Genomic DNA, 24,094 nt, shown 5'->3' on the forward strand with positions numbered 1-24,094 from the left:
CTCATATTTGAGTATCTAAGGAACATTAAAGCTGTAAGTCAAATGATTTCCCAGGTGAATGAGTTGAAGACAAATTTTATAATTGTTGGTCATCCTGACTCCACCACTACCATGTGTTTATTGAATCCCAAGTGAAAAGGGCAAATTTATCCAGTGAAAAAAAAATATTTACAAAAACAAAAGGAAGCTGAGTAATTGTAAATATTTACCTGTGAATACCTTTTCCTTGTTTAATTTAATTTTAATTTAACTAGTTAATTTGTTGTTGGTGTTGTTGATTACGACCATTCCTGGTAGCCAGACATAAAACACCTAAGCTATATGGATTTTTTATTTCCTGCAGGTTTTCTACTCTGTTTGACAGTTACACTTTCCAAGTTAAACACATAAACAAACATGTGTCTGTTTATTTAAATGTCCATATTAAATCGAATATACATGCATATATACTGTGGTGGAGGGCAGCTCCATCACATATACACAGCCATTCTAATAAGCTTGAGGCAATTTTTTATCCTTCCTTAAAATTTGAAATTCAAATTAACGCTGGAGTCAGGTTTATCTTTTTTCATCTTGAGATGACTGATAGACTAAAATGTATGGTGTCTTAGAAATGCTATTCATGATTTTATTTCCTGCCATATTGATTATTGCAACTTCCCCTAAACTGGAATTCGGCAGTCAACTTTCTCACATCTGAAGATGGTCCAGAATGCTATGCTCCCGACTGGTATCAGTAAAAGGGATAGCATATCTCCTGTATTGACTTCTGTACATTTGCTACTAGTTAAATGCAGAAATGACTTCAGTTTTTCATTATTTGTTTTTAAAGCCCCAAATGACATGGCAACAATTCTCTAACCTACTTTGCTCCTGTTTTACCTCCAGAACCTTACAATCCTCTAATCAGTTGCTCTTAGCCATTCCAAGATCTCAAAAGGGGGTTGAAAGGTGACCTTTTCTGCTTTTAGCACTTATAATTGCTTACAGATAAAACTATTCTTTCTCCACACCCGAAATGTGACCAAAGGCTACTGTTGTAGTATTAACATATCTTACATAGTACCTAAAGCAGATTAACTGGATTGTTTATATGGAGCCTGTGAATTCTGGGGGAAATTAATTGCTGCACTGGGTTTCTGGTTGGGAAAGCATGTTCCATCATGTTAACCTAGGCTTTTCCCCACAGCATAGGAAATTACAGAATCATATTTATGTTACACTTTTTAATCATCATACATTAGCATGCTTTTTGGAATATGTTTAATGGGCCAGCTTTCAGTTTCCTCAAAATATGTTGTTAAAATGATACAAATTGTTAAAGACGAGTTCAAAGGGATACTCACTCCATCATATTCAGATGATCTCTGTGCTAAGGATCTTTTGAGAAACTTAATCCAGGCTGATGAATTCAGATGTTCCACTGTGATGTATTAGGTCTCTACCATTAATGTATCAATGCACAAATTCAAACTGCCACGTTCAGACCACACTTGACAGATGCTGTTTTCTGTAGCAAAATGGTATTTTCCACAAACACAAAATATTTTTTATTTGCGCTTTCTTTAAAAAAGACATCCAATACAATGCAAACATTATAGACCTCTTTTACTCACAAAGCATCAGATATCGTTACACTTAGACATAAGCTCAGTGAAAGATTATTATTACAACTATTATTGTTGTCTTTGCTATTGTGTTAGTCTTTTCTTCCTATAAGGCGATGCAGAACCTTATTCCTCTCCACAAATTAATAATGTAATTTTCCTCAAGGTTTTGGATAATATGCACATCCTATTTGCATAGTAACAATGCTGCTTCCCATTCCCTTATATACATAATCAGTACTTAATGCAATATATTTTGAGGTTTTAATGTTGGGTTTTTATTTAGAAATATTAGATGGAAAACTGTCTACATGTATTTGCTAATTTTAGAAGCTGCTATCAGGACTGTATATGCCTAATTGGCACTACAGAAGAATCACTTGTTCTGAATCAACTCCCTTTTATATAGGCACATTAAACACGTCTGTGCATTTTCAGTATTTGCTGTAAGATAAATACGTACTTGTGAACGTAAAGGCAAATAAGCCTACTAGAACTGCTTAGTTCCACACCCTTCCCCACGTTGGTTTCATCTTACTGATTACGGTTATCTCAGCATGACAGCTGCTTGTAGTAAATAATATTCACCATTACGCCGACATGCCCATCACATTCACCCCTGGTTCTCAGGAAAAAACTGCCGGACCAAGACAAACAAATTTGGGACATGATATTACGAGTACGACTTATGGATGCGTGCAGACACAGTAAGCAAAATAGGAAATCTGTTTCTTTGTGCTCTTTTGTGTATTTTTAAATAACCCTGGTATTTCTAAGGTGCCGCGAATTCTGACCAATTAGGATCTGGCATTTTTCTCGCAACGAAACCACCACTTGCATCATTAAAAATCGACGGTGGTCGCGGAATCGTGACGCCTAGAACGTGGTCGCCATGATAAACTTCATGCACACGGTAGCCTTGAATTAAATGATAGCTTCTGGATTACAAAGATCTATTCTAACTCTCTGTCCACGAATTGGATAATCTGTGTTATTCCGACCAATAATTGTACAGTGATTGGAGTCAAAAGGGGTAGGGACTGGGCGGTATACTAAGGTAAGACATACCAGTTACGTTGCTTACTAGTTAGCATTTGCTATGTCTACCTGTAATGACAGACATGGGATATAGAATAGTAAGATAACCTATCTAGCTAGTGAAGAGTGCAGCTCCTGCCTTTAGCTAGCCAACTAGCTAGCCTAGCGCCATATTCGCTGGCTAGCTAGGTAGGCTGATCATGTCGGACTGTATCGGTAAACTCAGACTTTAAACATTATTGTGAAGCTTTTGATCTTCGCTGGCTAACTACCTAGCTAGCTAAGATACAAACAGCTCGCAGTGCACTTGCAATGACTGCAAGGTTGTTAACTCACTGCAAGTACACTGTTGATGTCTATGATTTAGACAGCTGATTGGCTGTCTCGCTAGCTATCTACTCGCTGTTACAGAAAGAACCTAGACCGTAAAACGTGCTGAATTTAAACATTGGCTGATGATTGCACTCGTTAAACCCCCTGCGAAGAAAACAGCTAAGATAGCTAGCTAGCTAGTTAGCAAGGGGATTAGCGAGCTGGCTGTCCTAGCTGTCGCTAGCAAACTAACGGTGTACCGGTGCTAACTTTTTGTCCTACCTTGCTGAAGTTTCCTACCGGGTTGCACAGATGAGTTGTGGTACAAAATGTAGCGTTAGTGGGTGTGCTTTTGGAGCTCTGTGGAATGTGCAGCAAAGAAAGAAGAAACATTTGATGCCTTTGATCGCAATGTACATTTTTGGAACACCCCCAAAAGCAAGTAACAATAACCCTTTTCTTCGTTCGTATACTACACTTGAAAAATGGATTAATATTACGAATACACTAGAGCTTTATTGAAGTCTACAGAAACTATAAGAACATAAAACGTGCATCTAAAAAACTAAACCGAGACCTCAGAAACCTGAAGTAATGATGTGCAGAAACCCTTGGTAGGACCGCTCGCTAGGTATGATAACAAGACAGAACATCTGCGAACGTGTCACTTTGTTGACACAGAAACTGTATAGCAAGTAAGGTAGCTATCTGTCTAAAAGCAACCTGTGTGGTTGGTTTTCATTATCAGTGCCCACTGGTTAACAAATTAATGTAAGAATTGTAGTTAGCCTTCAAGGAATTCCCAAAACATTTTAATGTTTCTAATGTCTAAAAATGGCTTATGAACTATATCTATTAGCAGTAGTGGTTTGTGGACATTATGATATTACTTATAGATCTTAATATCAATATTGATCAGTGATCAGAATTGACCTGATATCTGTATAAATAACCATAGGTCTGGTGGCACAAATTTTGTATGGAGTAGTATGGTGGGGTTTGGTTGTTGCTCTGTTAGCTCGACCATGGCTGCTCACCAGTTGTCGGATGTTGGTGTCCCTGGAGGGGGTCTGGAGCTGCTAGCGGCTGTCGTATTGTACAAAACACCCTTGAGAAACGACCACATTGGTTGGAAAGTCTCACTTTCTTGACTCTGTGTGTTCTATTCTAGGAAAAAGTCAGTTGATGCTTCCTGCCAGAATGGTTATATTCCTTTTAAAGATTACAATATTGTTCTTGTGTTCTGTTTTCTGGTTTTCTTCACTGCAACCACAACAGTCCATCTTTCTCTGTCTCAGGCCAGGGGATGGCGTGTGCCGTCGAAGGCAGCGTGGACTCAAAAGCAGAGCTGACCGCTCTGCTAGAGCAGTGGGAGCGAGAACAGCAAGGCAGCACGCAGGACCTGGTCAACATACTGACTAAGTAAGAGGACACATCGACACAGATACCGGAACCTGTTGTGAAATGAACTTCACACTTAAGTGACTGAGGAAAAACATGCTTTCCCCTTTCTTCCTCCCTGTCCCCCACAGAATCTCAGAGCTTGTCGAAAGGGAGACGGAGGAATACCATAAGGCTGATCCTGACCCGTTTGATGACCGTCATCCAGGTACTGAATTGCTCGCTCTCTGGTTCTTGCAGATCTTCTGTTTCCTTGCCTCTGGCTCTCCATCTGTTTCAAAGTTATCCTGTGTGCATGAGGAGTGTTTCTGGTTTCTGGTAGTTATCAGGGCTGGCTGATAATTACAATTAAATATCAAAATATGTTTTTAGTAAAATATTGTGATAAATCATAGCCACCACACATCATACCTGCATGAGTACCAGCAAGGACTTTCGTTGGTAATTACATGTTAGTTTTTGCAATATTAAATACTTTATTTTTACTTACTTTTTTAATTATTTTATCTTGCATTCATTAAGTGATTTACCATATATTGGCTGTTACTTACCAATACCAAGGCTTTGATATTTGAGTTTTCAATCAGTTAAAAAAATTAAAAATAAGGATAGCAAATACTGCCATTGCCAAATTAAGTAGTGTTATGTGTTAAATGTTAAATGACAGAATCTTTGAATTAACAGATGTAAAAATGGTTACGTTCTTAAATATAAAAGGCACCATTTGCTGCCATTCAGAAGTATTTTGTGTTTAACACCCCCCCCAACAAAGAAAACAAAACAAAGGTAAAAGCCCTTGACTCCCAGATATTAATCTCTGCTGCTATATCCAAGTGCATCCATATCCATATGTGCTACCAGTACTCTAAGCAGGTGTTTAGACTTTGTCACTCTCTTATGACATGCTCTAAAACCAGAGAATGTAAACATATTGGTCAGTCATTTGAGAAACCTCTGGTAGATTAACAGCGTATTGGCTACAGTAAAATTTTCTTTCCTTCTGTTCCATTCAAACAATTATTTGCAATTGGGCTTCATTAATTACTTTATGGTTGCTCTCATGATTTATTCATTTGGCTAATGACAGGCTAAAGTACAGTTTAATCTAAAGGCTAAAGTACAGTTTAATTTGTGTGTTCCGTTCATATAGACTGCCAGCAAGACCTGTTTTGCAGTTTTTAAATTCAACTTATTCAAATTAGCCTTGACTACTTTTTGTTAAAAAGCTTGAATTCCATAATGAACAGATGGATAACAAATGAGACATGGGGAAATATTAGCATCTAAACATTAGCACAATTTCTTTATGTAACATAAATCCACATGAGATTAAGGCATCCTGCAGGAAAAATGCATTGATAGTAATTTCACTGCATCACTGTTTCAGTGACTAACATGTTTTCTGAAATTATAACCCATCTGACCTTATCATAACAAAGGTATTCCTCAGGCAATATGCCCTGCTTGTCTTAATAGCATGGGAAGTTTGATAGCCTATTAGCCTCGTGTCAGTCTACCATTTTAAATATACAGCAACCTCTTTTTTTGTCAGAATGGAGCTCTGTCAAAACTGAGAAGTTGTTATTATTACGAGGGGAATATGTGATTATATCGCTGTATTGCCCTGGCCTCGTAGTTATTTTGCACTTCTTATCTATGCTAGGACGAGCAGACCCAGAGTGCATGCTGGGACACCTGTTGAAGATCCTGTTTAAGAATGATGACTTCATGAATGCGGTAAGAGGCGCACTTGGTAGTGTCTGCTTACATGTAAACTACAGTACAAGTTTGCTTCTGTTTATACTACACATTCTAAAAAAAAAAAAGATTCAAAAACAAACACGTGTTATTTTCAGTGGATTTTAATCCCACTGCAGTCATTTCTGATGGCTATACTCATGGATGTTTGAATGACAGTAATGCATAGTGTTAAGTGACTGATAACATACGTCCAGTCACCGCATTCAAGTTAAGTGCATTGGTATTGCGTGCCATAGCTGGTGAACTCCTATGTCATGACGAGCAGAGAAAGCCCTCTAAACACCGCCGCTTGTAGACTGCTGCTGAACATCATGCCAGGCCTGGAGACTGCTGTGGTCTTTCAGGAGAAGGTGAGGAAGACATCCTTTCCTAATGGAAATAAAATTAATCTGTGTTTGATCCATGCTAATATTCATGTAAACTCGTACCTTATTGCTTTCCTTCAATTAATTATAAACTTTATATTTAGTTAAGGCTAAGATGGTTGTGTAGGCAAGTAACCTAGTTTTGTTAGTTTTGTTTTGTTTTTTTAAACTTTGCATGGGCTGGTGTACTTGTGTTGTTATCTCTTTAACTCTGTGTGTGTGTGTGTGTGTGTGTGTGTGTGTGTGTGTGTGTGTGTGTGTGTGTGTGTGTGTGTGTGTGTGTGTGTGTGTGTGTGTGTGTGTGTGTGTGTGTGTGTGTGTGTGTGTGTGTACTGTAGGAAGGCATTGTGGAGCGCTTGTTTAAATGGGCCCGGGAAGCCGAGCAGCCTTTGAGGATCTATGGTACAGGTCTGCTTGCTGGGGCCATGGAGAACCAGGACATCGCTGCCAACTATCGGGAGGAGAACTCTGTGTTGGTCTGTATCACCTTCAGCCCATTACTTTCTCATGATTGCTAATATTTTTTTTCTATTACAGATCATTCCTGCAGAGGACCAATGACTATATTGATTTTGTTCTCCAGTTGGCCATAAACAGCGTCTGAACCTGTACTCGGGCTCGAATGTTATTTTTAATGTATCCATGTATATGTAAATTTGACTATAGAATGTAGAAGCGGTCAAATGCAGAAATCTCTTCTACTTTGTCCAGCTCAAGAAGCTGTTGCTCTTAGTTCAACTGTTCTATCAGAGGCAAGATGTGAATTGGCGATGCTGCTGTGTTTCCTTTCTACCATAGGTTCCCTTAATGCTGCAGAGGCTACGAGAGCTTCAGGAAAAAGACTCTGAGAACAGGAAGGACCTCAAACGGCCGAGCCCTCGCAAGTGTCTGGAGCCCCTCCTCCCTGTGGACGAGGAGGCGGTGGACGGCGAGTTCGTCCCCGGCGCTGCGTCCAGCCCCTCGCCTGTACGCCCCTCGCAGAACAGCTTTGCACGCGACTCGGACGGCAAGCTCTCCCCTGATCCCGGCTCTGCCCAGAAGATGAGCGGGAGGCCCGGCGCAGGCCTCAAGGGGCTGATGAAACCTGCAGCGTCACTGCAGTCTGAGCCAGACGAGCTGGACGGGCCTAGTGAGGGCACCAGGGACTGGAGGAAGCGCTCTGAGAGGGAGAATGGCAGAAAGGCTAAGCAGAAGCTGAACTTCTCGGTCCCAGAGCCTGAACGCAGCTTCAGCGAGCTCTCCAACAGCAGCTGGTCAGAGATGAGCCCGTGGGTGATCGGGAACAACTACCACCTGTACCCACTCACGCCTGGCATAGAGCAGCGCCTTATTTTGCAGTACCTCACACCGCTGGGAGAGTATCAGGAGGTAGTAACATAACAGCAGCACTTATTTACTGTTCAGAACTGCATGACACTATTTGCAAGGCTACTGTTTAGTAGACCCAATTATTGGGGTTGATTTAATGCCATTGTGAGGTAATCGGCAGCGGCCGATGCCTGTGCTCACGAGGCCAATAATCAAAAAATGGCTGTGGACACAGCAAAGGCAGCCCTGTCAATCTGGCTGCTGTGGAGTGGTTAAAGCTCCCCTTTTCACGATTTTAGGGGCAGACATCAGTGGGTGCATGTCAGTGCTGAATGTAATATTTTCCTGAGACAAAAGGAAAACACTTTTAATAACACATACAGGGCTTACTGTCTGTATAATTAGATTGATTCTGGACATTTAATGAGAATGCGAATAATGCGAACATTATTTGGAATTGTAATGTTGGCAAGACTTTAACCAGCTAAACTGTCTCAACTCAACAGTCTGCTATAATAAGCAATTAATTGAATAGTTATAAGATACCCAGTGCAAGTTACAGTTTGTTGCATTTACTAATGGGAGGTTTAACTTGTTGGATTACATTAACAGGACTCTGAAAGCTAGCGTTGATATCAACATTATTTTGGGGAATTAACGTTATGGGCTCTCTCCGTCTACGTGTACACCAGCTTAGAATAATTAACTTTAGGAGGGACAGAATTTCTGATGATATGAACAGGCTCTGCAAACAAAGATATTATTTACATTTGTTTGATCGCTTAGATTGGCTATTTGGCTTGTAAATGAGTCTGTCAACAAACCTAAACAAACATATGTAAAAATATGCTTCATGACAGTTTTGCGAAGGTGGTGAAGAAGTTCGTTAGAGCCCTGTACTATAACGCTCATACAATGTGGACATTCATTTAGTTGATAAATATTTTTATTTTATAAATTAAGTGCACTGCAGAGTATAAACAGACAGTGCAGACAATTACTAAGCAATAACTATAGTTATATAAATGTCCATTTAAGTTCAGCAATTTCGTGTGTCTCATGTATTATTATATAAATAAAGTAATCTTGGCAGTGGCCCTTAAAGAAGCTATGTTGGTTGACAACTGCAGCTGTTTGTGTATGTAAATAGAAAATTTGGCAATTTGAAGTAATTTAAATTTACATTTATGGCATTTTGCTGACACTTTTTTTTGTCCAAAGCGACTTTTGGATAATTCTGACTGAGTGCAAATAATTTAGGGTTAAGGGCCTTGCTTAGGGGCCCAACAGTGGCAACTATTGGCAGTGGTGGGGCTTGAACCAGCAACCTTCTGATTACAAGTGAAATACCTTAAACACTGAGCTACCGCTGAGAGCAAGCGCAAGGTCAGGTAGCCTCTCTAAAAACCAATGACCATTAAAATCACAGTTTATCCAACTGTTTTCCAGCCGCTTCCCTGGTTAGGAGCTTCTCATGGTATCTGTGCCATAATGGTTTGAATAGACATGCTGGAGAAATGTTGGCCTCTGTCACACCGGTTGGATGTTTGTTTGCAGCTGCTGGCTGTGTTCATGCAGCTTGGTGCTCGGGAGCTTCTCATGCATTACATGGACCTCAAACAGACCAACGATGTCCAGCTGACTTTTGAGGCCCTTAAGGTAAAAGCTTCATTTTCAGTCACTTCAGTTTTGGGTGATGCAGGCTCGAGGCTGGTGCTGAGTAGCATCCAGCCTCTAGAATGCATGTTGAAAACATTGATTTATTGAAGCCTCTAAAATAAATATGACCTTCTGTGTTGTTTCATGGAGCCTTATGGTTGGTTTATCATTTTACGCACGTGTGCGTGTGCACACACACAAATGTTCATACATTGTGTACATTCTGCAGTACCTGGCCTCTCTCCTGCTGCATAAGAAGTTTGCAGCAGAATTTGTGGCCCACTGTGGAGTGCAGAAGCTTCTGGAAATCCCACGTCCCTCTATGGCTGCCACAGGAGTGTCTCTGTGTCTGTATTACTTGGCCTACAACCAAGATGCCATGGAGAGGGTAGGTACCATTCTCAGTCAGACACACACGTGCATGCATGTGCAGAAAAGTTCTTTCATAGCGTATGTTCGTGTATTGTAGACCACCGTTTCTAATGGTGCTCCTGGAGCTCCCTCAGTCTGTACATTTTGTCATTTCCCTGCTCCACCCTACCCATTTTAACATCACAAAGAACTCTGTTAATTAGCTGACGAGTTGGAATCGATTGGATTATTGTGCAAAAATAGACTGAATTACCAAAGAAAAGTTGGCCTGTCCAGGTGACGTGCCTGAAACTTGTAACGGCCAGTGTTTGGAAAAACGTTTTCTTTCAAGTATTGCTATTTTTGTACAAAACGATTAAAATTGCTCCAACCGTGGTTCTTGAAGCTCTCTGCCTGTCTCCCAGGTGTGCATGCTGCCCCATTCGTTACTGGCTGAGGTGGTGAGCTACACGCTCTGGCTGCTGGAGTGCTCTCACGCCTCTGGCTGCTGCCACGCCACCATGTTCTTTTCCATCTGCTTCTCCTTCCGAGCTGTACTTGAGCTCTTCGACAAGCAGGACGGCCTGAGACGCCTCGTCAACCTGGTGTGTACATGCACGTGCACATGCAAACACAAACAAGCGCACACACAGCAGTCAGGTATGGGACTCCAACTCCCCTGTCTTAATCTTCTCCAGGACCTAAGCACATTGCACTTGCGGTGTCCTCGGACATGGTTCTGCCTAGTCTTTTGTTCATGGTGGTGTGTAAACGCAGATAAGCACACTGGAGATCCTAAACCCGGAGGACCAGGGGGCGCTGCTGAGTGACGACGAGATCTTCTCCAGCAGGCAGACAGCCAAGCACACGTGCATGGCTCTGCGGAGGTACTTCGAGGCCCACCTGGCCATCAAGGTGGAGCAGGTGAAGCAGTCTCTGCAGAGGACCGAGGGCGGAGCGCCTGTCCACCCGCAGCCTTATTACAAGGTTCGCATCAGTGTGCAACCACGCATCACTAGCACTCTGTGCAAAGCACATGCAAAGATTAACCAAAATTTCAAATACATCAGACTCGCATGGTAGGTTATTCTGAAGTATAACATTCTACTGTTACCAGATGGCACTAGTGTTATATGTTTTTGGTTATGGGTGTTGACTGTCACTGTCCAAACCCAAGCACTCTCTTTGTAACTCCAAACATTTTGGTGTGAAATTAGTACATGGTTACTCACGTGTGTGTGTGTGTGTGTGTGTGTGTGTGTGTGTGTGTGTGTGTGTGTGTGTGTGTGTGTGTGTGCGCATTGTAGCCTTGCTCCTATACCCACGATCAGGTGGTTGAGATGGTGGAGTTCCTGATCGAGTATGGCCCAGTGCGTCTATACTGGGAGCCTGCCGAGGTCTTCCACAAACTGTCTTGCGTTCAGCTCCTGCTGCAGCTCATCTCCATCGCCTGCGACTGGAGAACATACTATGGCAGGTGAGAGGAAGGGAGCACTGCACACACTAGCAAGAGTACCCCAAAGACCCAGGCCCTAGGTCCCATGAGCTGGAAATCAAACCAAGTCTCAAACTGACAGGCACTTATCTGTTGCTGAGAGGAATTCTTATACAGAAGACCATTTATTGTAGGGTGTGACATTAATCTTATACTGTAAATGGTTTGCCGCCACTAGGTAATCTGATCAATAAATACAAAAGTAGCAGTAATATTTAAATAAAACCGATGTGTACAAATGACCACCGTGGATTAAAATGCTTAAAATATTTGTATAAAATAGGCTAATATGTGAAGTCAGTACAAGTTTGGGTAGCATCTACCATGTCCCAGCACATCTGTATTTTAACATGCAGTAATGTTTCAGTTTGTAATTACACCTTGTGCAACATGAATAATTGACAATGTTTTTGTCCTCCTATCTGAATATATTATTTAATGTTAATGGTACAGTTCTCATTCCAAATCTTTTTAAGAAATTGATCTTTAAATTTTAAGATAAGTTAAAAAGGTATCATTGCCATCCATTACATTAATTGGCTAGCAACCCAGTTAGCTTCATTTTAAAAGCTGAATCATTCTTATCCACACATGTAGCTATCTTGTCCAATTGCTGTAGAAAGAGGATGGATATGGTGGTGATCATGGCTGTGGTAGAAGTGGGTTTGACCAGCTAGTAAAAGGCTGCCAGAGAGACACATCTGATCTTGTTCCAGTTGTGTTCATTCACTCACCCGTTGTTATATAAAATCTGAGTTCAAAGCTGTCTCGTTTGTGGTACTGTGCAGTTAGGGATTGGGTAAAAATAAAATCCTTGTTATGTTTCTTCTTATTTAAATCCCACCCGGTTTGCCTTTTATTATTTTAGAAAACCCGTGGAGCTGTTGGGTCACAGTTGTAAGAGCATCTAATCAAATGTTTTATCAAATGTCTTATCTGTCATGCCATAAAGGATGTGAAAGACCCTGAAGACTTGACAATAGATCCTTGATATGAATGCAAAATGCTAAGTTTCTAAATTATTAGACCGACACCACTCAGGTTTGGAGCAGCTATAATTTTGGACACTAAAAAAATAAAATAATGAAATGGCTTACAGTTTACACTTGATTTATTATATCTTTTGTACTACCTTACTTTAAGGTCATGTGACTTAAGTATGTATTAATTGACTGTGATGTCATTGTGCAGCACACACCTGAGGTGGGTATATGTTCACTGATAAAAAGAGTTAGGTGTAGTGATATCCAAATATTTTTGTTTGCCATGAATGTAACAGTGTATATTTTGTCTCCCAGGAGTGATACTGTGCGATATGCATTGGATATTCTCAGCATCTTGACGGTTATCCCCAAAACCCAGCTCCTGTTGGCTGAGAATGTGGCCGTGCTGGATGAGGGAGGGTCTACCATCTCAACAGTAGGTGAGGGATTGCTCAGTAACACCTACATTTACAAGTAGAAGTGGGAAAGTTTGGGTTCCCATACAGTCAGGCTTTCTTCAGATGATGTACGCTGAGTCTGTTATTGCAACAAAGAAACAAGGCAAAGAGGGCTTTTTACTAAACTGAGGCACTTGGACTGATCAAGAGAGAATGTTCCAGCACATTCCTGCATAAGATGGTACAGCTTCTGTTGTTTGAAATACTCTCTCTAATGCTATTGGGAGAGTGAGTCAAGAGTCTTCCATTCATCAAGTTCCATTCACCAGAATAAACTAAACCTCATCAATATTGATTCCTCAGGAACAAATTGGAATGGACGTTTGTTTCAGTAATATGGCTTGTGGTTTTGCTGTCGTTTGTGATGGTGTGTCGTTTGCATGCACAGGTATGAGCATCGTGCTGGTTGTCGCAGAGGGTGAGGTGTTCGTGAATGACGCCGAGATCCAGAAGTCAGCCCTGCAGGTGGTAATCAACTGCGTGTGCGCTCCCGACAAGCGTGTCTCCAGCATCGGCAAGTTCATCTCAGGCACACCACGTCGCCGCCTGCCCCAGACGCACCGCGCCAGCGAGAGCGTACTGGCCAAGATGTGGAACGTGGTGCAGTCCAACAATGGCATCAAGGTCCTCCTTTCTCTGCTGACGGTCAAGATGCCCATCACGGACGCGGACCAGATCCGCGCACTGGCGTGCAAAGCCCTGGTGGGGCTGGCACGCAGCGCCACCGTGCGTCAGATCATCAGTAAGCTGCCTCTCTTTAGCAGTGGGCAGATCCAGCAGCTGATGAAGGAGCCTGTGCTGCAGGACAAGCGGAGTGAGCACGTGCGCTTCTGCAAGTACGCGGCGGAGCTCATCGAGCAGGTGTCCGGCAAGCCATTGCTGATCGGCACGGACGTGTCGCTGGCACGCCTGCAGCGGGCCAGCGTGGTGGCACAATCGCGCATCACTTTCCCTGAGAAGGAGCTGCTCCTGCTCATTCGGAACCATCTTCTGTCCAAGGGCCTGACTGACACCGCCACAGCACTTACCAAAGAGGCAGAGCTGCCCATGGGCATCCTCGCGCACGCTGGTGTTGTGCCCTTCGTGCCAGTCACTGTGGCCACGCCCCCCTCGCCGGCCGCCATCCCCCGGACTCCCCGGCTGGCGAATGGGGTGGCGGTGCGGCTCGGAGGCCACGCCCCTCACACGGCGACGCTGCCTCTTCACCCACAGCCGCGCCCTTCTACCTCACAGCCCCTGCCCCCAGCCCCTCCCACAGCATCTCACCATAGCAACGGCTCTCCTCTGATTGGGCGGATTGTGTTCTCAAGGGAGCGGCCGTCCCCTTGCACAATGGGAAAGAAGCCACGCGTTTTGAGGCAGAAATCGGATCACGGTGCGTTTAGCCAGAGTCCAGCCATGAAGAAACAGATGGACCGCCATCTTCCCTCCCCTCCGGCTCTCGACAGGTCTGCTGCTACTGTCACTCACACGCCCGAACAACACTACAATCAGTTTAAGTTTCAATGCAATATAGAAACATTTTATTTTGTATAAAAAGTATTATTTCAATTACCTATTGTTTTTGCATTTTGCTAAAATGCACTTACGTAAAAGCATTCATCACATACTGTAAATAATTCATATACCATCACCTTACTATAACAATAGTAAATATTGAAGATGCATATTATACTGGTCGATACAGACCTTTTAAATGTCTATCAATAGACAGACATATAATTTGACACCCACTGGACTGAGTTACCTGACTCCTTTCTCTCTGCAGTATCATAACGGAGTACCTGCGGGAGCAGCACGCCCGCTGTAAGAACCCAGTCACCACGTGCCCACCCTTCAGCCTCTTCACTCCCCACCAGTGTCCCGAGCCAAAACAGAGACGCCAGGCCCCCACCAGCTTCACAGCCCGACACACACGCAGGGTCATCTACCCCAAATACGGCGGCGTCGACGGAGGCTGTTTCGATAGACATCTCATCTTCAGCAGGTATGGCCATAACCAGTAACGCTGTATAATGGGAGTTTTGTCTCTCATTGATTTTGTGTGTGTGTTTGTCCAGGTTTAGACCCATCTCAGTGTTCCGGGAAGCAGAGGAGGATGAGAGCGGCTTCATGTGTTGTGCCTTCTCAGCGAGGGAGCGCTTTCTCATGCTGGGCACATGCACGGGTCAGCTCAAACTCTACAACGTCTTCAGTGGGCAAGAGGAGGCCAGCTACAGCTGCCACAGCTCCGCCATCACACACCTAGAGCCCTCCAGGGTACTGTGCATGTACTCTCTCTCACTCACACTCACACTCTCTCACACACACACAGACAAGGCATTGAGTCTTTGTATTAGTGGATCTTTTTTTAATTTGCCTGACTGTTTGTTTGTTGCATAGAAGAGGCCTGGAAGCTTTGAGAGAAAACAGTGATGGTTGACTGACTCAGTTTGCAAGAGTTACGCTTAGCAGTGCTGCTGTGCTTGTTTGAAACTACAAAGCCTAACAGAACTGTACCTAAGACACAGTAATTTCCTGATGCGTGTCTTAATTTTTCTCTTTTTAAAAGATATGAGGGCTCCAAAGCTCTGAATTTGTTCTCAATGTCACCTTTTAAACCTACTGGGGAGAGTAAATGTGCTGCTGTTTCAATCGTTAGCATGGCCTGTCTGAAACAGAACTCGCAATAGAGGCCAGCCTCATCTGTTGCATAAACTTCATTAAGAATTTGTCTTTTGCAGGATGGGTCTTTACTATTGACATCAGCTTCATGGAGCTATCCTCTATCAGCCCTCTGGGGCATGAAATCTGTCTTCATAATGAAGTAAATATAACCCACCCACACACACTCAGTCTGAACATGCCTCTCTAGGATCTCTCCAGCTAGAGCCATGTTTATAGCACAGCATGCTACTTAGGAAACATGTGGGTTACTATATGTTTGCCAGTAAATGGAAATTATCTTCTTTTTTGCAGGCATTCCTTTTTAGATGATCATTATGTGGAGTTCAGTAAACTGTCCCAAGATAGAGTAATAGGCACAAAAGAACACATTGCCCATGTAAGTTACAAAATGAATAGGTTTTTTATTCTGATAATGGAAGATAATGAAGAAATATGCAATGTATTACTTTTATGCTAATTGAAGCCTTCAACAGCATATTCCATATTATAATAAATATTGGGTTTGTGCATGTATTCATGTCTTAATTTCTAGATGCTGCATTACACACAAAATGTAGAACGGCACATCGTCTGCTCATGATGTACACGAAGAAATGCAGGTTTTCGTGAACTCCTTTAGTTTCTTATCCTTCCCTCCTTCTTTTCACACCTCCTTCTCTCAGATCTATGACATTCAAACTGGACAGAAGACCCTGACCCTGAACAACCCTGACCTGGCCAACAACTACAAGCGTAACTGTGCCACCTTCAACCCTACTGACGACCTCGTCCTGAATGACGGAGTAATGTGGGATGTGCGCTCGGCGCAAGCTATCCACAAGTTTGACAAGTTCAACATGAACATCAGTGGGGTTTTCCACCCCAACGGCCTGGAGGTCATCATCAACACAGAAATTGTATCCTTCAAACTAGATATTATATAATCTATGCACTAGGGGAAAGAGTGGTGTGATTTTAGGAATGTTAATAATATTTACATTTTAATTGAGAGAATTATTTCAATAAAGAGTTTCATTTCCCATGATTGGGGGGGGGCTTTTAAAATGACCAAATCGGCATTGTCTTTTCTCATAAATCTTCCTGACGCCAATCAACAACAATGTGAAGTTGTTGTTTTTGCTTTGATTTTCTTTATATATACAAGCTTGGTTCTTTAACTCGTATATAAGTGGGACTTGAGAACGTTTCATCTGCTGCACACGGTGCCAGCACTGGATCAGTGCCGAATTGTCTTCAACAACAATGGAACAGTGATTTATGGAGGTAATACATAATCACACATGGGTACCAGGGCAGTGGTAGCTCAGTGGTTAAGGTAGTTCACTTGTAATTGGACGGTTGCTAGTTCAAGCCCCACTATTGCCACTGTTGGGCCCCTGAGCAAAACCATTAATTCTCAGCTGCACTCAGTCATAATTGTAAGTTGCTTTGGATAAAAGCATCAGCTAAATACTATAAATGTAATGTGCCTAATGAAGTTTATGAGCACACAATCTTATATGTATACATACAAAAAATATGTTCAGAGTGTGTGTGTCCGTGTCCATCCCGTGGTTGTCCTGGAAACTGCTGAATGGTAGCGATGCTGCAGGCTGATGAGGAAGATGACATGATGGAGCAGCAGATGAAGAGTCCCTTTGGTTCTTCCTTCAGGACCTTCGATGCCACTGACTACAAACCCATAGGTACAGCCTGACCCAATAGCCCACATTTTTCTTTTCTTAATTTCTCATCCTGTCAGCAGTCTTCCTTCTAAAGACAAGCATTTTGACACATACTTGTGAATGCAGCCATGTTTGTTTGTGATTGTTAGGACACTTAAGCTAAAAGGCGTGAATTTGTGAAAAGCACTCATATAGAATACATTTCCCTGGTTTTCATAGCCACCATTGATGTGAAGAGGAACATTTTTGATCTCTGCACAGACACCAAAGACTGTTACCTGGCAGTCATTGAAGTACGTTACTCTCTGCAAATGTAGATTAAGTGAATATCATATTTAATGACACTAGATAAATCAGTATAAACTACTATAATAAGGGGGAAACCCAAACATTTTTTCAAAATAGAATCAGGACTCAATTAATATGGACACAGTTTGTCGACTTTATGAAGTTGGTCGTCAGAGACTTGCTGAGGAGGAAGAGGATGAGGAAGATCAGGTGAGCATACATTTTCTTTGAATTGTTCATACTATTGTCCATGACATTTGCTTTTTCTAAATTGCATGAATTTGGAAAAGGCAAATGTCAATATAATCTGTTGGAAACATTTTTGATTACTTTGGCCTGAAATCTTTTTTTTTTTTTTTATAGTTTTTTTTTAATACATATTTTATATACCTTTTATTGTTGTATATAATTTTAACTATCATTTTAATTTCCTAATTATTTAGGAACTGCAGAAGTGCATATTAAGAGAGTCTACACATAGCTACTAAATTTTTTCATTTAGTAATGCCTTAGATATAATGGCTTAATTGGATTAACCGAGATTGTAATAAAGAAAATGAGTAATAGAAATTACTGTTGGAGCTTCATATGCCGTCTCTTCAATCTTTTAGGAGGATGAAGATCAAGAAGAAGAGGATGATGATGATGATGACTCCGATGATGATATGGATGACATTGACACAGACCCCTTGCTGACAGAGTTGGAGAATGAGAATAATGGAGAAGAGGAAGAGGACGGCGATCAGGATTTTTCTCCATCTGATGACGAAGAGGTGGCTCGCCTGCTAGAGGAAGAGGCTGACGACGACGACGACGACGAGGATGACGACGACGATGACGACGACGATGATTCTGAAGATAATGTGGGACACGCGGATCTAGTGCTGGATAATAGTGAGTCTAAATTTCGATACAGCACCAGAGTAGACATGCTTGCCTCTTTTTTTTTTTTCTTTTTTTTTTTTTTTTTCTTCCCCCTCAAGTAACTCTCACACTTTGGCACTCTTCATCCTTCCTCTCACCCTCCATTTCCCTTTTGTGTTTTTCCAGCAGATAGCTCGGACAACTCTGACCTGGAAGATGACATCATCCTCTCCCTGAACGAGTGAACCAGTAAGAAACAGAGCAAACAGGAAGCGCTATCTTACCCATATCTCAGAGATGAACACCACAGAGAGGAGAGGAAAATTAAAATATCACGGGAATTGTGATACTAGCAAAAATGAAAAGCATGGCTGTTGGCATTGAAAATGGTATAGAGTAATGGAACGCTTTCAACTGGTGAACTCAACCAAATTGGAGGGCTTTCTGAAAATGCCAATAAGTATTTCTGCAAGAAAACAGATGATCTTTTTTTCATCCAAGGGTGGCACGACAAAGCATGTGTGTTTGAAAAACAAAACCTCAGAAAAATGTAGTTTTCATGGGAAAAACTTTATAAAGTTTCCCCCCCTTTTGAATGTATTATTTTTTAAGAGAACATAAATGCCAACAAATGTTTTAAGAGGGTGTGTGAATGTGTGTGTGTGTGAGAGAGAGAGTGAGCATTTCTCACATTGTCTCTTTTGAAGGGCGTCCCTACAGAAAAGAGCTGAGTGTCTGGTTATTTTTGGGGCTCTACTTTTGAGCCCTTACTGGACATCATGAATGATAGTTTGTGTGTGTGTGTGTCAGAGACATTGAACTGCCTATTCCTCTTAATGGTATGCCTATTTGATTTCATTTCCCCTTGAACATTACATTTGTTAGTCATTTTGCTTCCAGAACATTTTTGTTTTGGTGGTTTGTTCCAGGGCTGCCCACAGTAACAAATGCTTATTTTGTGTGCTTTTCCGTTTGCTCAAATTGGAAACAATTAGCGCTTAGTTTTGAAAAGAAATCTTACAAGTTGCACCTCTGCTTGTGTTTACTTTGTAGTATGGGTACGAATGTGAAAATAGGTCCGCAAGTAATCGTTATCAAGCAAAGTCAACTGCACGAAAGTGGTTATACCCCAAGGTGTTGTCTGCACCCACACCAGCATTTCTTTTTTTTATTTATAATTTTTTTTGTTTGTTTTTGTAAGAGTTAGTCATTTCAGTGATTTTAGATGACTGCTCATAGCTTCCCAAATGTAAAGCTCCAATGTACAGTATGTATCAAAGTATTTTTACTATAAACACCATTAAAAGGACCCTGTTTGTGTCGCTTGTGAGGTTTTTGCTTGTTTTTGGGAGACTATGCAGGAAAGGTAATTAAAAAGAAAAAAATTATTTGATTACCAGTTTACTTTTATACATCACTTCAACTTTCAAAATGGAGTAAAAACTCCATTTCAGGACAGCTTCTGTTTTCCTACCATCCATAGCCCCCACCACCCACCCTTAGGACTGATGTACACCAGGAAGATGATGAACCATTGGTGGAACTTGCACTTCTGAGCTTTGAAGAATAGGTTGTGGTCCAACAGCTGCTTGAGTTCTGCTCTAACATGCTTGAAGTGTTCTGTGATGGAGGGGTATGTAGTTCAGCATGACATCAGTGTATGCCTCAACAAGGACTAAAAAAAAGAGTTGGCATATCCAACTGCTCATAGTGGCCAATATTGTGAATAAATGCTATATTCTGTTCATCCCTCTCAATCTGGACTAAGTTTTAGGTGCTGTGTAGATCTAATTTGGTGAAGTGATAAGATCCCTGGAGCAGAAGTAACTAGTAAAAGGAGTATTTTACAGTTTTTTATTTGAGACTGCACTAGTTTATAGTGATCGAGGCAGCTATGTCTTTTCTACAAACCAGAGGTGGCCAGGGGTATCTTTCAGACGGCTTCAGAAATGAATTCCTCCATGGCTCTGTTCTCAGCCAGTGAGGGTAGACATGGAGGCGTTCTCAGGGGCGTGTCTCCTTCCACTAATTCTGTGGAGCAGTCGTTGAGCCTACAAGGAGGTATAAGAGCTGTGGCATGCTGCTTTTTGAAGACCTTTGGAAAATGTACTGGGCTGGAATATCTGTAGGAGATTGTGTGACAGGGCTTTCCATCAATCAAATCAAATTTTAATTTATGTAGCACTTTTTACAACAGATGTCATAAAGCAGCTTTACAAACGTCCAAGTTCAAGCTCCCAGTGAGCAAGCCAAGGGCGACAGTGGCAAGGAAAAACTTTAAGAGGAACCAAGACTCAAAGTGGGGGGCTTTCCATAGTGGTTGAGGTGAGGGATAAGTGGAGTCTTATACAGGAGCTGAAACAAGTCACTGACCAGGACTTTATTTCAACAGTTTCTCAGGAGAGATGGAGGTTATCTCTTTTGAGGTAAGGAAGTCTTTGAGCCAAAGGGTAGTATTAAGGGTCAACTACATACAAGGAGATTTCTTCCTTGTGGATGGTGTTGCGACTGAGGATGGATTTGGTAAGCTGGGTTATTTGACCAGTTCCTAGGGGTTCCCCATCCAGGACTGTCCACAAAAAAGGCAAAAACCCACTTGCCTCATATGTTGTCGTTCCTCATCGGTGGCAAACGATCTACCCCTGCTTGTCCTCTGGTGCAGGAGAAGGAAACTGGCATAGATTAGATTTACTGTGCCTACAAGCCTCTGCTCTTTAACTAGAGTTTCCAGATGAATGAAGAGGCCTATTAGTGATAAGCTAATTCAGTGTACATACCCACTCTCAACAGCTGAGCAGAGCCCTTTAGGCATTTATCTTTATGACTGGACAGACCCTTAGGCTAGGTGGCCAGGAGCGTGGCTTCATTTCAGCCGCTACTAGCTGGTGGGTGCGGCAAGGTGCGTGTGCCCCATGTGAGTGAGAAGAGCAGCTCGCATCTACCTTTGCCCTCAAGTTGTTAAATACAGTCTTGAAAAGTTTCTGAAAATGGCTCACTGTTTCTGGCGAGTTCTCCGCCTTGACTTCACAGAGCATTAGCCCATTCTAATGTTGATATAGTTGATTAGTAGTCTGCCGATCTGGAGCAGGCATGGCACAGTTTTATATCTGTTTTATATCTGTATGTTTGTACTGATGAGAGGAGGAAAAAGTCCAGTTGCAATATTCTGTCAGATCTATTTCTGAGATTGATCTATTTCACAACAAATTTTATTCAATTAGTAAATAATAATAATAACAACAATAACAATAATAATAATTAATAATGAAAAGAATTAAAACCATGGATTAATACCAGTTTATATATCTATATGTCTCTATATAGATATATATATATATATATATATATATATAGATAGATAGATAGATAGATAGATAGATAGATAGATTATATATAGATAGATAGATTATATATAGATAGATACATATATAGATTATATATAGATAGATACATATATAGATTATATATAGATATATAGATATATATATATAGATTATAGATATATATAGATATATATATAGATATATATATATATATATAGATAGATAGATAGATAGATAGATAGATTATATATAGATAGATACATATATAGATTATATATAGATATATAGATATATATATATATAGATTATAGATATATATAGATATATATATATATAGATATATATATAGATATATAGATAGATAGATAGATAGATAGATAGATAGATAGATAGATAGATTATATATAGATAGATACATATATAGATTATATATAGATAGATACATATATAGATTATATATAGATATATAGATATATATATATAGATTATAGATATATATAGATATATATAGATAGATATATATAGATATATATAGATATATATAGATATATATATATATATATAGATAGATAGATAGATATATATATAGATATATATATATATAGATATATATATAGATATATATATAGATATATATATATATAGATATATATATAGATATATATATAGATATATATATATATAGATAGATATATATATATAGATATATATATATATATATCTATATAGATATATATATATATATAAAAACCACTCAGGTCTCACTCCGTCTGTCCCAGAAGCAATCTATGCCTCTTGAGTATTAAAGCTCTATTGTTAGTTATAGCTTCTTCTAGGTGGCTATCAAAGTAAGATGTGTAATTTATATCTTGTCCTTCCTCCACTTATCCTCTCCTTCTTTCACTTTATTTTTGATCCTTATATGCCAATATGGCATAATGATTGTGATGTCATTTCATTCATATTATTTAGCAGGTGCTCTTGTCCATAGTGATTTACAATATTGCTTTATTGTCTCTGTGGCACAGCAAGTTTAATTATACAGCACTTTCCTTAGACACTGTTAATTCAAAGTGCTTTTGGAAGAAATCCTTATTGGAGTACATTATGTCAGAGTCTAAGGATATCACTAAGAACCCTGTGACAGAGAAAACAAGGAAAACACAAGGAAAATACATAGAAAGGATTTTGTGTGTGTTTTCTGTAGTGGGAGTTCTCTCCACCATCTGGGTGCTAGTACAGAAAAATGTCTTGGGGCATACCTTCGCTGTCGTCTCGAGAGGCGGTGATTCAAGACATTCTGTACTGGAGATATAGAGGGTGCAAGGTATGGTGTGGGAGGGGCAGATCTGATGCAGGTGACTGCATAAATCCAGTAGCAAGAACAGAGCAGCAGAGTGATGTGTGTGAACTCAGGAAGACTGAATATGAGCCATGCAGCTGGATTCTGGATCAGCAGCAAGGGCCTAGTGATGTGTACTGGGAAGCCTGCCCAGAGTGAGTTGTAGTAATCCAGTCTTGAGATGATGAGGGACTGGTCAAGCATAAAATAACAATATCAAAAGAAGCAGTGTTATTCATCAGATGAATACCACCTGAAAGCGATATGTTAAATATCTTTATAAATAACTTTGATTCACAGTTTTTCACAGTGAATTCACCATTGTTGAATATATAGTGAAATGTTAAACAGTATAGTTACATCACACTCAAATGTCTACCGCTGGTTTTAACACTGGTCATCAGAATATATTGTACAATGTCCATTACCTGTACCATCAGCTGTGTTGAACAACGTTCATCTGCTACTTTTGCATTGAATCAACTTAAGCACTCTGTATCCACATATTTCTCTTACAGTGTTTTTTTTTCCAATACTAACCATAATTTATTTTTGTAAACCTATTATCCTTGTGCATAAATAATTTAGCTTGTGAACCAGAGCAATAAATAATGGAAAACAAAATATTAACCACCAATGATACCAAGGCAAACATATTTACTTTACTTAGAAGTAGTGCTCATTTACAATCTCCTTTTCCCTTAAACAATTCCCCTAAAATTCAGTAAAATAATTTTCTATAATACCCTGGTACTAAGTACTGCACTAGTAGTAAATAAGAAAGAAGAACCACTTGGAATATTTCATGATGGTGTGCCATGTGCTTGATGTATGAATTAAATATTTTATTCATAATAAATATGAATATAATTTTGGCAGTCATAAATATTTTATTAGTAATAAATATGAGTAGAATTTTGGCATTAAAAATGTTGGCAGTCACCATTAAGCAGCCATGGCTGAGGAATAACCTTTTTTTTTTGTTTACCTTCCCAAATCTTGTTTGAAAAACATAATTCTATGCTTAATTTGGAAATTCAGCAAACTCATATGTGAAACTTTTATGCTGTGTCATTTTATGTTGGCATGCATATTGAAAAAATATACAATGCTCAGCTGTCATTGGTATTCGATTTGTAGGCCAGATTAATTTACTGGAGGACCTAAACCTCCTACAGGGATTTTTTATCAGAGTTCTCACACTATGC

At 40.5% G+C, this 24,094-nt stretch overlaps 1 protein-coding gene and 1 long non-coding RNA gene across 5 annotated transcripts in view; one reads left to right on the forward strand and one right to left on the reverse strand.

Moving 5' to 3' along the window:
• The window catches only part of LOC118242935, a 13,525-nt gene extending 9,964 nt beyond the window's left edge, over positions 1-3,561 (reverse strand). Inside the window, exons 1-2 of the long non-coding RNA XR_004777106.1 lie at positions 3,535-3,561; positions 3,240-3,317 (exon numbers count right to left, since the gene is read on the reverse strand). This is a non-coding gene — a long non-coding RNA (uncharacterized LOC118242935). The remainder of the gene's footprint in view (positions 1-3,239; positions 3,318-3,534) is intronic.
• On the forward strand, positions 2,244-19,544 carry LOC113578886 (DDB1- and CUL4-associated factor 1). 4 transcript variants are annotated; one of them, XM_027012410.2, is made up of 25 exons: positions 2,244-2,314; positions 4,256-4,379; positions 4,490-4,566; positions 6,022-6,095; positions 6,356-6,469; positions 6,823-6,960; positions 7,283-7,852; positions 9,350-9,451; positions 9,681-9,839; positions 10,228-10,407; positions 10,580-10,789; positions 11,110-11,279; positions 12,596-12,720; positions 13,127-14,186; positions 14,507-14,725; positions 14,799-14,997; positions 15,462-15,544; positions 15,697-15,781; positions 16,068-16,301; positions 16,575-16,668; positions 16,986-17,090; positions 17,289-17,362; positions 17,475-17,567; positions 17,969-18,251; positions 18,408-19,544. In XM_027012410.2, the coding sequence occupies exons 1-25, from the start codon at positions 2,275-2,277 to the stop codon at positions 18,464-18,466; spliced, it is 4,671 nt and encodes a 1,556-aa protein (XP_026868211.2). In that variant the 5' UTR covers positions 2,244-2,274; the 3' UTR covers positions 18,467-19,544. The 4 variants fall into 4 exon arrangements, with proteins under 4 accessions (XP_026868211.2, XP_026868212.2, XP_026868214.1 ...); XM_027012411.2 differs by having other exon boundaries at positions 18,411-19,544; XM_027012412.2 differs by lacking the exon at positions 2,244-2,314 and adding an exon at positions 2,487-2,664.
• The last annotated feature ends 4,550 nt before the right edge of the window (positions 19,545-24,094 follow it).

The sequence above is a fragment of the Electrophorus electricus genome, chromosome 18 (assembly GCF_013358815.1).
Source record: "Electrophorus electricus isolate fEleEle1 chromosome 18, fEleEle1.pri, whole genome shotgun sequence".
Lineage (NCBI taxonomy): Eukaryota > Metazoa > Chordata > Actinopteri > Gymnotiformes > Gymnotidae > Electrophorus > Electrophorus electricus.

Coding starts and splice junctions, on each gene's coding strand:
- LOC113578886 (XM_027012410.2), top strand. CDS start 2,275: ATGATATTACGAGTACGACTTATGGATGCGTGCAGACACA. Junction 6,096..6,355: donor ATGATGACTTCATGAATGCG/GTAAGAGGCGCA, acceptor TGCGTGCCATAG/CTGGTGAACTCCTATGTCAT. Junction 14,998..15,461: donor CACACCTAGAGCCCTCCAGG/GTACTGTGCATG, acceptor TGTCTTTTGCAG/GATGGGTCTTTACTATTGAC.